Source organism: Athene noctua, chromosome 4, assembly GCF_965140245.1.
Source record: "Athene noctua chromosome 4, bAthNoc1.hap1.1, whole genome shotgun sequence".
Classification (NCBI taxonomy): domain Eukaryota; kingdom Metazoa; phylum Chordata; class Aves; order Strigiformes; family Strigidae; genus Athene; species Athene noctua.
Genome location: NC_134040.1, coordinates 71,148,877 through 71,163,534, shown reverse-complemented (window position 1 = coordinate 71,163,534; position 14,658 = coordinate 71,148,877). Strand labels below are relative to the sequence as shown.

At 36.6% G+C, this 14,658-nt stretch overlaps 1 protein-coding gene across 6 annotated transcripts in view; it reads left to right on the top strand.

Moving 5' to 3' along the window:
* MARCHF1 (membrane associated ring-CH-type finger 1) overlaps positions 1 to 14,658 on the top strand; it is a 254,111-nt gene that overhangs the window by 104,533 nt on the left and 134,920 nt on the right. For 2 of the 6 annotated variants that reach the window (XM_074905704.1, XM_074905708.1), the window contains exons 1-2: positions 744 to 905; positions 1,193 to 1,401. The exons of 3 other annotated variants lie outside the window; for them this stretch is intronic. In XM_074905704.1, coding sequence (XP_074761805.1) covers positions 1,352 to 1,401 — 50 coding nt within the window. In that variant the 5' untranslated portion in view covers positions 744 to 905; positions 1,193 to 1,351. Of the gene's footprint in view, positions 1 to 743; positions 906 to 1,192; positions 1,402 to 14,658 lie in introns of those variants that run through there. One more of the 6 variants, XM_074905707.1, reaches the window with a different exon arrangement.

Sequence of the window (14,658 nt, the reverse complement as noted above, 5' to 3'; positions counted from 1 at the left end):
TTAGTGTTCACTCTGGTTTTGTTGTTTGGTTTGTGGTTTTTGTTTTTGTTTTGTTTTGTTTTTTCCTGCTTTCATTCCTGTATTATTTATACAATGCTAACAATTTGGCTTATGATTTAATGATTTCTTTACTATTTTTAATCAGAATCAGTTTTGCTTGCATTCTTAATATTTATCAAGAATAATAAAATTTTTAAAGGAGTATAAGTGTTAAGAGTTTCCTTTCTTCATAACCATTTTTGTAGTACAGCACCTGGGACATTCTTCTATTGTTTTGTATTTTAGGGGGAGGGGAGATGGTGAAACAGTTTTCCTGGGCATTTTGATTCTTGTAACTGAGAGAACAGAAGCTATTGGGTGGGAGAAGCTCATGTAAATGACATTTTCAGAGTGTGTGTGAGTACTGTAAAGACATGTGTGTATATGTGTGTGCCTTTGGCTTGTCCTGCTGAGCTTGCTTCTGGTGATGTCTTGGGAAAAGATGAGCACAGCAAAGGGTTAACTTTTTACTATCAACCTCAGAGAGGCACATTTGCAATCCCTCCCAGTCTTGTCTTCCTTTTTACACCTCATTCGCTCACCGCTGCTCTTCACTTCAAGGCAGATCCTTTGACCTAAGCAGATTATTGTAGACGCATGAAGGACACAGCAAGCTATCCGTGCTTTTAAAGGAGGAGATTTTGGCTCCAAAATAGAACACTAAGCTTTTCAGCCTTACGCTGCTTTACCTGGTCAGCACGAGGTGGTGTCTCCGGGTGCTCAGTGGGCTCCTGTGGAATCAGATGGGAAACAAAAGCAGAAGTGGCAGCCGCTGCAAATGTGGGAGCCTGTGCCATTAGAGGGAAGCGATTGTTAATAAGGGCCTGCGAGACCCGGGTTTCCTTGGTTTCCATGACAGTTATTAGGTAACACAGAAATTGAATTGTCTCCCACAATGCTCTTGGGGGGCAGGGGGGCAAGGGGGTGCTCCAGGGACACAGCAGAGGAGTTATGACTTGCAGCAACTCATCACTCTAAGCATGTGAAACTCTCTGGATTATTGTGCCTTACTTCTTTGTTTGCCGTTTCTTGCTTGTGTTTGCAATTTGCTCTGCTTCACTTTTTTCTTTTTTTTTTTTTTTTTTTTTTTTAATGGAAGACCCTGGCATATGGTACATGGTTTCTCAAATAATATTTTCCCCTTTTTATTTAGAGCTGAGCTTGGCAAAGCAAGGATATGAACAATTATACAGGTGGGCTACTCGGGGGGAGTGAAGATATAAGGCATCCAAACAGGTATTGGCAACCTGCAGCACTGTAAAAATGCCCCTCCAACAGATTTCTGTAGTTCCAGCGCGGGAGACTGCCAGCAATGGGAGAAGTTCAATGGGCAGAAACAAAGAGAAGAGCAAGGAAGTCGAGGTAAGAGGAAGGTTTCAATGTGCTCCGGTAGGATGAGTCTGCCTTCGGTAGCCAGTGGGTTTGGCTGCTCAGCAGGATGCGGCGTGCTGTAGCGTGGCACGGTACACATGGGTGCAGAGTGCTGTAGCACACTGAGGCAAGCTCCTGTGATAACATCTCAGCATTACAGAAGAAAGGAGCATATTTTGAAAAAAAAAAAAAAAAGATTAAGGAAGTTGCAAACTGCATTAGGGGGGTTTAATATTTTTATTTAAATGCATGGAGTGTGCTAACACTGACAAACAGTCATTGTTCCTTATAAGCTGTCAAGTAGCAGGTTTTTTATAATAGGTTGGATGTAAAAGTAGTGTTAATAAGATTCCTATCTCTATTTAAAAACAACAAAAATACCATGTTAAAGCCTTTCTGTGTGTGTTATTCGTAGCAAATGTAGGCATAAGCTCTGAAACTTATTCTTTATTATTTAAAAGGCATTGGTGTTTAGTTCTTTATCCTTTGACTGATTTTATTTGATTCATAAACATACAAAAGTGTTCCGTCAGTAAATATCATATCCTCTTGTTTTCCAGTTAAGAAGAAACTGTAGGTTTATATTATATTAGTGGTTAGAACAAAAAATACAGAAAATCTGTGCAGTTTTAATAGTATTTTTAGCTGTAGGAATCTCTTTTTCTACGTATAGGATAAACATGTATTGTTCAAGACTGAAAAAAAGAAAAACATGTTTTCCCATGCCAAAGCATAGTTGGTTTATAGATGTAGCAGTAAATGTGCATAACAGACATCTGCTTTTTACAGATGTTTTTCTTCTCTCCGTGTTTTTCTGTTCCATCCTGCTATATGGAAAATAAGGAATTATTGGGAAAAGAAACATGATGTCTTTCATCTGAGATATTGTATGACAAACTGCCTCCCTGAAAGAAGTAGTGTTTTAACTTTCTTTTTGTGGCTCTTGGGATGTAGTTTTCAGGAAATTGTTAAGTTCAACAGATGATTGATACTCATAACAGGTCTGCGTGATTGTGGAAAAATAGTGGTAAGCTTGCAGGCTTTTTTTATGGTAAGATATCTTTTTTGCTCAATATTTGGCTTTTACAAGTTCACTGAATGTGATTATTCTGGGTTTTGTTTGAGCACCTGTGTATAAGCGGTGTCTTTCCCAGGAAGTAGTCTCCAGTTGCCTACTGGTAGCACTGTTGTCAGAGTTCATAATGTCTAGAGATCTGTGTTTTGAAATGGAAAACTTTTGCTTTGGTTTGTTTTTATTCTTCCATTGATTGGTTAAAGATGAAGGTTCAGGTGGAAACTATATTGAGACTCAAGATGTGAAAAAAGAAGTATGTAAAGTTACCTAGCTTAAAATTGCTCTCTGCTATTCTTGCTTTAATTTAATCATTAGAGTTAACTAAAGAATACATGCAGCGTTCACGCAGGGGTCAGAGAAGTGTGATAGTTTATTTAGGGGGGTGGGGGAAGTGTGGAGCTTCTGAATCATTAAAAATTGTCTCGTGCTTTTCTAGGCTTTTTCGTGTGAGGGCTGGGTTGCATCATTTCAGCAAGACTCCAGTATCTCAGAAAACAAAGTATTTTCTTGAAAGTTGTGGAAGTCATATAGCATAAAAGAACAAAATGGCTGGGATAATGAAGTTCATGAAAGCTGTCTTCTAAAACAAATATTAAAAAACCAAAACAACCAACCCCACAAAACTCCCAACCAAGTATATGCTACTCATTCAAATGTATTTGCTTAACTGCTCTCTGCTGGGCGGGGCCTAATCATCCTGCTAGAATATCTGCTCATCCCTTAAGGCTTATGGCTGTGATTTATACAGCATAAAAACTCCCTACTGCTGTTGTTAGAGATTGTAGATCAAGTGGTAAAGGCTGGTGTTTTTCACATAATATCTACATTTTATTTGAGTTATGATGGTGTTCAAGTTTGTTTTGTAGAAGTGATTTGGGAGAAGTGAACCAGCCTTTTTATTGTCCAGACAGATTGCTCAGACTTATGTAGATGGTCTTGTATCTCTGCAACTCCTACAGAGCCTGGTCCGCACAAAGAACAACTTCCTTGCTTGTACTCAGTTGTTAGTCAGTGTTGGTGAGGCTCTTTCGAGTTCATGGTATCCGCTGATACTGTTTCTATGAGTACCTGTTTCCTCTGCCTTTCCATTAGCAGGCATTTTGAGGTGAAGCTAAATACAGTAGTTAAATGGGCTTCCTAGAGCAGTGAGAGCATCAAGCTGGTTCAGGAAGACATGAAAAAATGACATGTCTGAAAGGTCTTCCAATTGCTAGGAGAAAAATTGTTAGGATTATATGATGAATTCTGTTATTGCTAGAGAATTTTATATGATGTCCTTACAACAGCATTACAATTTATGAAGAGTTCTGTCTAATTTCAGAGCTCACTGCAACAAACTATTTCCAAGTTCACATTGAATGACGTAAATCTGGCTCACTTAAGAACCTCAGTTACATATGACTCATGATGCAACTCATTCTGTAATGCTTTTCTGCAATTACAGATGCTCATAGACATGCTTTATCTGAAATTTTTAATATGTGTCTATGCACACTTACAGATGATTGCCAAGTATTGGTCTATTTTTAGAATGCTATGGAGTGCAGTATAAATTATGAGCCACAAGTGCCCTTAATGGGTATCTGACCAATATTAGGAATTGAGATGTGACAACGCCTAGAGGGAGCTTTTTAAGGTGGTCTTCCTATGTAGCATCCTTTGCAGAAGCAAAAACTTTAGTGCACGCTATTTCTTTAATTTTTTGGTGGTTTGCCTCAGTAATTAGCAGAAGTTGCAGCTAACAATGGATTTTGCATCAAATTTAACTGTAGAGCTTCTCTAAGTGTAGTGTAAAGACAAGGTAGTTTTCTTCCATTTCTGAAGCAATGAAAATGTTTAGGTGTTGTATAACCTGTTGCAGCAGCTCTGCACTACATTTCCACAATTCAGGTATAATCTTCTGCTGGTTTGTTGCACTGATTTTAGGAAGGTTTAGCAGTCATTAATGCTACTTCGTTTTGCCCAAAACATTTAAGTGAAGAAGCTGACTTTCTTACTCTTTTAGTAAAGCTGTTGGAAACAATTGTTGCAGAAACAAAGATCAAAGTATAAAGTATAGGGTGCATTCACAACATGATGTGGACTTTTTTGATATTCAGTAGTTAATTCAGCTTTCTTCAATATTTGAGAAAAATAAGTTTGCAGTGAAACATGTAATTATGTGATAGAGAAAAACACAGGGGTGTCTGTTTTCAGAAGAGTTTTTTAATAGAACCATTGTTGAAAGTCAAATTATGTCATCAGGAATCCAAATATGTTAAGTGTTTGAGAATATAGACTGCAGTGCCTTGAGACCAATGCCATATTAATATATGTTCCCCATTTTCTATGTAGATAATATTTATACAGTTATTCAAGACTTCCAGTTGATCTTCTCTACTGTGATAAAAAAGGCTAAAGAAATGCGTGTGATTCCTGAAGAATATGGTTGATGAAATGCCTGTTCCGGCTGCTGATAATTTTATTATTTATTTGTGAACTTACACTGTGAAATTCATAAAGTAGTCTCTATTTACATTGTCTTGTGTATAGGACATAGATTATTATTCTAAAATGTGTTAAGTACAGAAAGAAATTTTCATACAGTACAGAAAATTGAACAGGGCAACTGAGTGAAGCTTAGCAAAAATACTGACTCTAACCTAGAGTTCATGAGGGCCACAAAGTAAACTGCCATGACTGCTTTGAAATAACAATCTTCAGTGTTGTATGCTCAGAATGCAAGTTTATAAAAACCAACAATGAATGTCATGGAATGGCAGAGAAGACACTTCTTGCTACCAAACTAAATTTATAGACACTGTATCTTTTCAGCTTAACCATTATTTTTCAAAATGTACTGCAGGGAAATTTACATGCTGTTTTTTAAAGGATTAGCATAGCGAACTCTTGTCCGTGAAAAGGAAAAATTAGGTCTGTTTATCTGAGTGTAATCATTTCAGAGTACAAGATATCTTAATAAAGAAGACAGTGACAGATATGAGTCAATCTTGGTTTGGTTACCTTGAAAGAATTTTCATTAAAAGAGAAGAATAAAAAGATCCTTAGAACTGTAACGTGGCTTTTGGACACATTCATGTGGTAGTGTGACTTGCTTGTTATATGTCTTATGCTCGTTGAACCAAGATCAAACCAAATATCCCAAAGATGTTAAAAAATGTGACATTCTCTAGTTACTATTAACAAGTAATGAATTTGCTGTGTTATTGCTGCTTTAGTTTTAGTTTTGATGCTTTGCTCAGAACTTACTGGTAAATTGTTTTCTACTTATGCCTACTACTCTTCTAAAGTCTTAATATATTTTGTTGCGCTGGCAGAGGTGATGATGGATATTCGTTTCCTTCACAGAACTGCATAGAATGTAATAAGATGCAAGGAGGAATTTAATCTTTCTCCAACATATACAAAATAAGTGCTGCTACATTTTTGAATCTACCTGCTTAAATGTCTTTCTCTTTCCCCATCAGATCCTCACCCCAATGTTTATTGTACTTTGGCATGAAATTTAGTTCTGCATACTGCACAGTTCAGTGTTGTGAAAGAAACATTAGACCTCTGTCCGTCACCATTTTTTTCATGTTCTGCCATCTCAAAGGCAGCAAGACAGCAAGAGATCTGCAACTTTTGAGGCTTTAAATGTTATCAGGGAAATACTTTGACATTTATGAAGGGAGAATGATGGATTAAACTTGAACTTGGTGGGTTTGCTGTACAGTTTGTACCGTTAAAAAATAATTTTAATGTGTTGCTTGAAATTATGTATGCCCATTTACTGTGAAGAACATGCATTTTTTTGTAAGTAGATCTTCTCTTCAAGTCAGAATTGAGATTGAAACCTAATGGTTATTTCAAATGCCACATTAGAGTAGCTGCTAACATTTATTTTAAATGCCAGACTAGAGTTACTGCTAACATTTACCTTAAAGCTTGTAAATAGCTTAGGAGACATTGACATGCATTTTAAGGGAGGAGGTGGTGGCTGAATGTTATTGATGGGAAAGAATTTTACCTATATCTGTTATCTCACTTGTTACTTGCTTAACTTTGAATAGATGTAATAATAGAAGAATTGCTTTTAAAATTTGATTACTTGTCTGTAATTAAGAACAAAGGTTAAGGTTTTACATAGCTATATGCTTTATTGCCTTACAACCTTAAGTCAAGCAATGTATTGCATTTTTTTTTTAGATGGGAAGGCACCATAGTTAGTGTAGTTCAGTTAGTTCGTGTCTTGGATCACTTTCTCAAAAGGTGAAATTAAAGTAACTCCTGATATATGAAACTTACACATGTGCTAATAAAATAACACATATCTCTTTGGATGGCTTGAGGCATGTGATGCAAAGAACGAAAAACTTAGAATTCCAGGAAATCGATGAAATAATTATTCAGCCAGATAGCAGATGTTTGTGGATTTGTTGCTGATTAACTTAAGTTCTTTTCTTAAAGTTTCTTAGGTATAATTTAGCAGATAAATAGATATGGTAATTTATAACCTATCATAGAGGTGGAATTTCTTTTGCAGGAAGTGTAAGAATATTTGTTTATAAGTATAGATGCCCGAAAACAGTCATGTAATTGCAATCTTTTTTTGAGCTATAATTTTTTTATTCAACAAGTGATGTGAGGCTGAGAATCAGGAGGAGGAGCTCTAGCATATCAATCAGATTACTGATGTACTTCAACGTATATTGCTTTTACTTCATAGTTTGTCTCAATGATAAATTCATATTCGACATGATGTTTTATACAATATATGACAAAATCTCTAATCCCGTATATTGTCAATATTGCATGGTATTTCTCAAAATTCATGGGAGGTTTTCCTTCTTTTCTTGACATGACCATGGTTTGGACTTCTATGCTGTGTTTGCAGGGAAATCCACCTGTATTTGCAGCTATAAGACTCTCACTGTTTCCTGGTGAAACTTTTCTGTAATTTTGTGGTGATAGATTGCTGTTGTGTTTGATGGTTGAAGTGCTTCCAAAGTATAGCTGTAAGTGATTAATTTTCTTTACGATGCTTTAGAAAGTTAAGTTCTTTATCAGTAAGTCTTCTGACTCCTGTTTGGGAACTGTTATTATTTTGGTATGCCATGTGATTCTTATGACAGGAAATTTCATGACAGTGAGAAAAGGGGGAAGTGTTACCTAAAATACAGGCTAGATTTGTTCTAATAATTTTGGATCCTTGTTCCTTTTTCATATTCCTGTGAATAAAAAACATTACTGTGGTACCAGTAAGAAAATAAAAGATTGCTTACTGTGCTTTTATTAGCATGCTGTAGGATAATACCATTTCTTTACAAGCTGCTTTTCTTGATAAGATTATGTAAAGGCTGCTGGCCGCATAGTATGATTGTTGGGCTTTTTATGAAAAGAAGATGGTAAAAGCATATTTCACCAGCTTGTGTTGCTGTGTATTGACTATGTGTCAAATGCCAGTATTGATTTTAAAATGGGTCTTTTCACTGATAAAGGATTTGAAGCTTAAGATTCCATGTCTCAGTAGACTTCTCTACGTTTCTAGCCAATGCTTACAGCCTGCTGGCACATGTCTTCTGATGCTGCTGAAGTTTGATTACAAGTCTCATGAAGAAAGATTTTATAATTCCTTTTGTATCTGAAATTCACAGTTCCAATAAATTGAAGGTCTGGACTTTCCTTCTACTGTAAAATGGTTCCGAGTTTAAAATATTAGACTTTGGATTTCATTTAATTTGGATTTCCTTCTAATGTTACTCTGAGATTTTACAGAGGAAACAATACTATATTAAAAAGTTATTGTAAATTTTTCCTGCTACATTGTTGGGTTTTGTTTGTTTGTTTGTTTTTTTAAACAAATGCAAAACCCCAACAAACCAAAACCACACACACACAAATTTCATCTTTTTTAATTAGTGGCTGTTTGCCTTGTCTTCTATAATAACCTTCCGTGGCTTACTTAGTTTCATGACTTAGATCCGAATTAGATTCAAGGAGTGGCTGTAATTGAGACAGTTTCCATAATATGTTGTGTGCATAAACCTGGCGGCTGAATGGGGCTGATCTGCAGCTGGAAACAATTCAGGAAGCTGAAAAACTGGTTATTTACTCTAGGTACCTTTCATGCTCACTTCGATTATGAACAGTGCTCTGTGAACCATTCTGTCTGTTGCAGATGCTTTTCTTCTGGGGGATGACATACTGCAAATACAGTTCAAATGAAAGTTATCTAAGGTAGAAGTTTGTCATCAGCAAAGCCGGTGTTCCAAGACTCATTTTAGAGAATTACTCTCAAATCTAGACAGCATTTTAAAAAGCAGCTTCCATAGTCACATATACCCCACCAAATCTTGTTTTAATTAAAGACAACTCTCAGGCGTTGAAATCTGGTTGATTGCAACTATTCGATTAGTTATGGAACAACATCACAGAGACCCAAATTGCTTGCCAGCTTTGAAAAATTTGTGATGCTAGCCCTACAGGTGTTTCCAGCTTTGTCAGAATCAAGGTCTCTAAACTAGAAAATTTTAAAGGACAAAAACCTGTGTATTTGGGTACATAATTAGTCCACACATCGAATTATATAAAATTATTATTTACAGTAATATTTAATTCTTCTCCATAACAATGAACCAAGTAATACCGAATTTGACCTGATTTTTTTTTTTTTTTTTTTTTTCCAATTAGGCAGAGCAGACTATCCCAGCTTCGGAGGTCTTTCTCAAAGACACTTTATTGTTACTGTGAAAGTGAAGCTATTTTCTGTATAGGATAGACAACACTTTCAGCTTATATGATCAGCGTTGGAAAGGGAAGGGTTCCTGACTTAAATTAATTGTTATAAACATATTAGAAATAAAATTCTAGTTTACACATATGCACACTTCAGAAACTACTGAAATGACACGAAACCTATTTTTTTTTTTAAAAAATGATGCGGATATTGTAGACCTGCCCAAGTCTGTACCTGCTGGCAGCTCCGTGCCTCGTTTCAGCACAAAGGACAGCACCCCGCTGTCCAGCGCCCGCAAAGGCTCTTCCGGAAACAATCTCACACACACACACACATTTCTTAGCTCCTATTTAATATGTCCTTTTGTAAGTTTATTATTTTGAGGTTTTCGTCCTTGACTTTTGTATTATTTTCAATAAAAAGAGAAAAAGCAAGATTTTGTATTGAGGAGTGGCATTTGACCATGTAACCGTACTTTTGATGGGATTGCATGTTCTAGGGTGAGATGATTTAACTTGAATAAGAAGATAGAGGATTGCTCTCCGTCTACTTTGAAGTATTAGTAGATCTCTCAACTCTTGTCCTAGTCTTTGAGTACACAAGAGTTGTGACTTCATTTCCCCATCAGCACCATCTTTCTAAATTGTGGCAGCAGGAACGGTATGCAGGCAATGGAGGCATTTCCTTGTTCAGAATATATTTCTTAACTGTATTGATATTGTGGAATGAAACTTTTCAGTCATTGACATGAAGTCTATACTTCATTTAGCTCACTTTATTAGCCAGATTTGTCCAACTGTGCAGTCATAGGATTATGTGAATATACAAGGATGGGACTATTTTAGCAGCAATAATAAGAAAACTGCCTCTTGGAGCAAGTAGATGAATTGTCTGGATCTGCTAACATGTGATCCAAAGAAAACTCTCTTTAGTTTACTTGCTGGATATATTTGAGGTTACAGCACTGTCATGCTGAAACAGCTTAAAGTATTTATGGTAATATGTCATTAATTTTAAAGTATTTTATTAGAGAGATTTGTTGTCTAGTGGAAGCCCAGGTTAAAAAAAAACAAACAAAACAAACCAACAAACAAACTACATGCTGTCCACTGTCATTTTTCTTAAAAATCCTCTTACAGATGCTTAAAAGGAGACTTTCCCATTCTGTGCTCTGCCACTACTACAGTTGCTTGTTGCACTGGCTTTATTGTTTTGTGGGGGACAAAGAGGATATAGATGAAACTTTGCCCTCTTCTTACTCCTTATGGTTCTGGGCAAGAAATTGGAAATGTTGATTTCAGTATAGGATGTAAATGTCAAGTACCCAATTCAAGAACAAAATGAAGTGGGGGAAAGGGACAGACAGCAATACTGTGTTAGTATTTCTGAGTTTTAACTATCTCAAGTGTATTACTTCCCTTTGCTTCAGAGACTTCCTTTCTTTATCTCAGAGAGAAAAATAACATGCTTGGTAGCAGTCTCAGTCATCTGAATTCTCCAGTGATAGGCAAGACTAACATAATGCAAATGGTTAATTGAGCAAACCTTGTGAAAACAGTACATTTTGTTGGTGAAATGCATTCTGTTGATGTATTTGTTTTTTCTTGCAGTGAACCATGGAGGGACCCATGCAGTGAACCCTTTTGCAGGGACTAAGACATCTGAGTGCGCTATATCACATGATAGATGTAGCTAGAGGGGATTGTGTTTAGGTGGTATACAAGGCCCAAAGAGGCGTTGGTTTGATAACTGCAAAGACTCTGTGCTTGGAGGACACTATATCTGTAGTGCTGGGTGAGAGATTTGAAGGTGCTGGAGTCACATGGGACAGTGATTGCATGAGTTTTGTGAAGCTTTACTGCTCTCTCCCAGTTTTCTAACCACTTCCAACCTTTTGCTCTAAATACAAGAGATCATACACAGGTGGGGATATGAACTGGCTTTCCCAAACCCTGCATCAGGGCTGTATCATGGTACAGATAGGCAGTGACAGGAAGGTCTGTTAAAGCCCTCTAATGCTGCTGCTGTCTCCTACAGTGAGGAAAGGAGGTCACAGCATGCATAGGGGTAGTGCTGCTGTAAGCTCAGCCCAGCTGCATGCCATGCCTGAAATGTGTTTCAAGTCTTATTAGTGATGAATCCCCCTGTAAGCCAGTGTCTACAGGTAGTGTTTGGCTCTCCCGAATCACGGTGAATGGCATTGAGTCATCACTGGTTCTCCAGTGGTCCTCCTTGTAGGATGCATGGTCAATCACTTAATGCATGCAAATAGTGTTGGTTTTGATGGTATGTTTTCTGCTCTATTTATTTCTCTTCCCTCCATTATCTATAATTCTGTTCTTTGGGTCATTATAACAAGAACTGAATTTGATGGACACCTCACACTTTGTGTTATCAGGCTTCTTCTGTGCAATCATAATTTCAAGACGATGGCTTTTAAGAGTAATTTAACATTCTTGCTTAATAACATGACTCTAAGAATAAGCGTTGCATTCCTTACTTTTAGAAATTTCATATTCTCAGCATCTGCCACTAGCCAGCCTGGATGGAAAATTTTGAGTTCATCTGAGATCTTAATATAGAATTCCCTATTTTCCTGAATTGCTGCTGTCCAGGTGTTACAGAAATATGACAGAATCAATATTCTCTGTGAAACTAACGTAACCTTTATTGTCAAATAGCTAAGCTCAAATAAATAGATTATGACATAATTGGGAATAGTTACTCTGCTGTCACTATTTGCAGTACAGTTCACAGTGCTGCCATACACAAGTAACAGACCTGTTGTATAAAACTTTGAGGTATCACTTTAGTGTCAGTCAGGAAAAAATGGTTAATCTACAGCATTTTGCTAACCTATTTTTTTCCTGAATTAAAAAAAGAAATAAGGGAAAATTTAAACATCCGATGATTGGATTTTGATTCATACAATGGTTTTTGCCAAAAAGATTACCCCAAGTAATATATGGTCTGTATATGGTAACTTAATATGCAGATAAGTCAAGCTCAGGTTAAATGTGTCTGACCAAAGTTTAACTAAACCTTTTCTCTACAATGTGACATATTTTTTGGTTTTGTTGGTGTTCGGTGTAGTTTTTTTTTTTTTTTTCCTTTGGCAAATGCTACATTAAGACTTGATACTTTCTGGTGTGCACAAGCATATTTTGTTTGTGGTTACTGTCTGGCAGAATAGCATTTCGCAAGGGGTATAATCAGAAGAGTGGAACATTTAAGAAACAAATGCTCAACTTCTAGTAGTAGTGAAGTATTACTCTGTTTAAAACAAAAACAAGAAACTTTGCTGGTGTTCTAGCTGTTCTATGAAGTAATTAGCATATAGTTAGCTTAGAAATCAAATATTGTGACTGCAAAATAGATTTTGCATATCCTTACATTATTGATAATAAACATTTTGATAACATGGAAAATGATAATATGTCTCCTGGAAGTACAAGTGGCATTATGTGACGTAATAGGATGTCAGAGTCCTCAAGTCTGGACTGCAAATATCTATTCCCAGTTTATGCTACTTTAGTTTAATGAGAGAAAACCTAAACAGTATTTCTTCAGTCTTACTCTGCCTGAATTGCTGCAGTCAAAGATGTTTAATTGTTGAACTGCCATGTCAGATGTCATTTATAGAAACAGATTCACTTGCTGTCCTTTTCATGATAAAGAAGAGGAAAAAAAATTGCATTTTGGTCTATGTGCTGGAGGCTTCTTAGCTGTTACTTGTACTATCTTTTATGGTCTAGATTGCTGCAGCTGAACACAGCTGCCTGAGTATACTGCCTGAGTAATTAGATTTTTTTGAAATAAAGGCGCTTTTTTTAAACTTTAAATGGTTATTTATTAAAAGAATAAAAAGAAAATAGAAAGAAAAAGAATTGCAACTTAGTATCTGCAGCAGACTAACTTCCTGAAAACTTGATTTCACTCTGAAGGAGGTTACAGTTAACTAAAACCCGTGATCTGCCAGGGAAAAGTAAATTTTCCATTGTCCGGCAGAGAAGTTAACAGTGCAAAGCTTTTTCTGTTCCTCCTGTGATCCTACTAATTTTTCCTTCTTCCAAATTTCTGGCTAGGAGTATTGAAAGATGGACTCATTTAAGGAAGAAAGTATCACGGAGCACACAGAGAGATTTTTGAGGATCTGTAACTCTGCCTACCAACTCTGGTAGATTTCAAGGAATTTTCAAGCTGTGAAAGTGTTCACAACCTTGCCACTTTGGGATCCATGCTTTAGACTCCGCTTATAGTCCATAAGCGGTGGTGACCTGGCTCTGCATGTGTGTTTGGGGGCATTGCGGCAAGGCCTTCCCCATCAGAGAGCAAGTGATTCAGGCTCTGTACTTCAGAACGACCTTAGCCACAAAATACTTTCAGCTTTTAGGACACATCTATGTTCACCATTTGACTCCTGAGGACAAGAGGGCTTAAGCTAGAAATAGACTGCCTCATGGAACAAATTTGGGACCCTTATTTTGTCTAAGCTGATCTAAGTGTAACATAGAAGGCTTGTGGACTGTAGAAGAGATGAGTATTTCAATAAACATTTACCTTGTAGTGGGTGCTTCTAATGGTTTCAACCATTTTATTAGGGAGAGATGTAAGAAGAATATGTAAGTGCAAATCTCAGCAGGAAACAATCATGAGCATTCAGCTGAAGCTTTTGGTAAAAGATATGTGAATTAAAATATGAAAATATAGTTAAAAGGTATATAAATGCCTAATCTTGAATATCACTGTTTCAGGAAACAGTAAGAAAATTATTTTTGCTGTTTTTCTACGAGAACTGATCTCACTGCAAGCCCAGTGCTGCAATGATATACTAGATACTTTCAAATGAGGTAACTTAAGAAATTCCTGAGGCATCAAGCATATTTCTTGTAGCTAAATTCAAGCCCCAGTTGGTATTTCAATTAAAAAAATCTTATCTGAAGATAGGTTGAGGTCTTCTTTCTGACTTTCAGGAAGGTGTTTGGGTATGAAACAGAAGTTTGTGTACTACTTCAGCCTCTGTCTGTAGATACTGAGTCTCCCACATTTTCTAGGGTAATCTTTTGATTTACTGTTCTATCTAAAGTTAAAAGGGGGTGTTGTGGGGTTTTTTGGTTTATGTTTGGGTTTTTTGTTTTTGTTTTTTTTTTTCCCCCAGATGAGCTTTGACTGTTTTACATTATTGGTATCTTTGCATCATGTAATGGGCCTGACGATTTCTGGCTATTGAGTACTATACGTAGGAGCTGCTTTGGCTGTAAAATTAGTTCTATAAGAACCGGTAAGTCTATTGTATGCTTGGGGTATTTTTATATGGCCTGTGGATTGGGTTTCTGTCTGTTTTGGCAGTTTGTAGGGTCTCATCTTTTATGGTAATCCAAAAGAGGTTTTTTTTATACCTCATGCAGCTGCCTAGTAATAAAACTTGTCTAAAATTGTAACAAACTGAGCATGT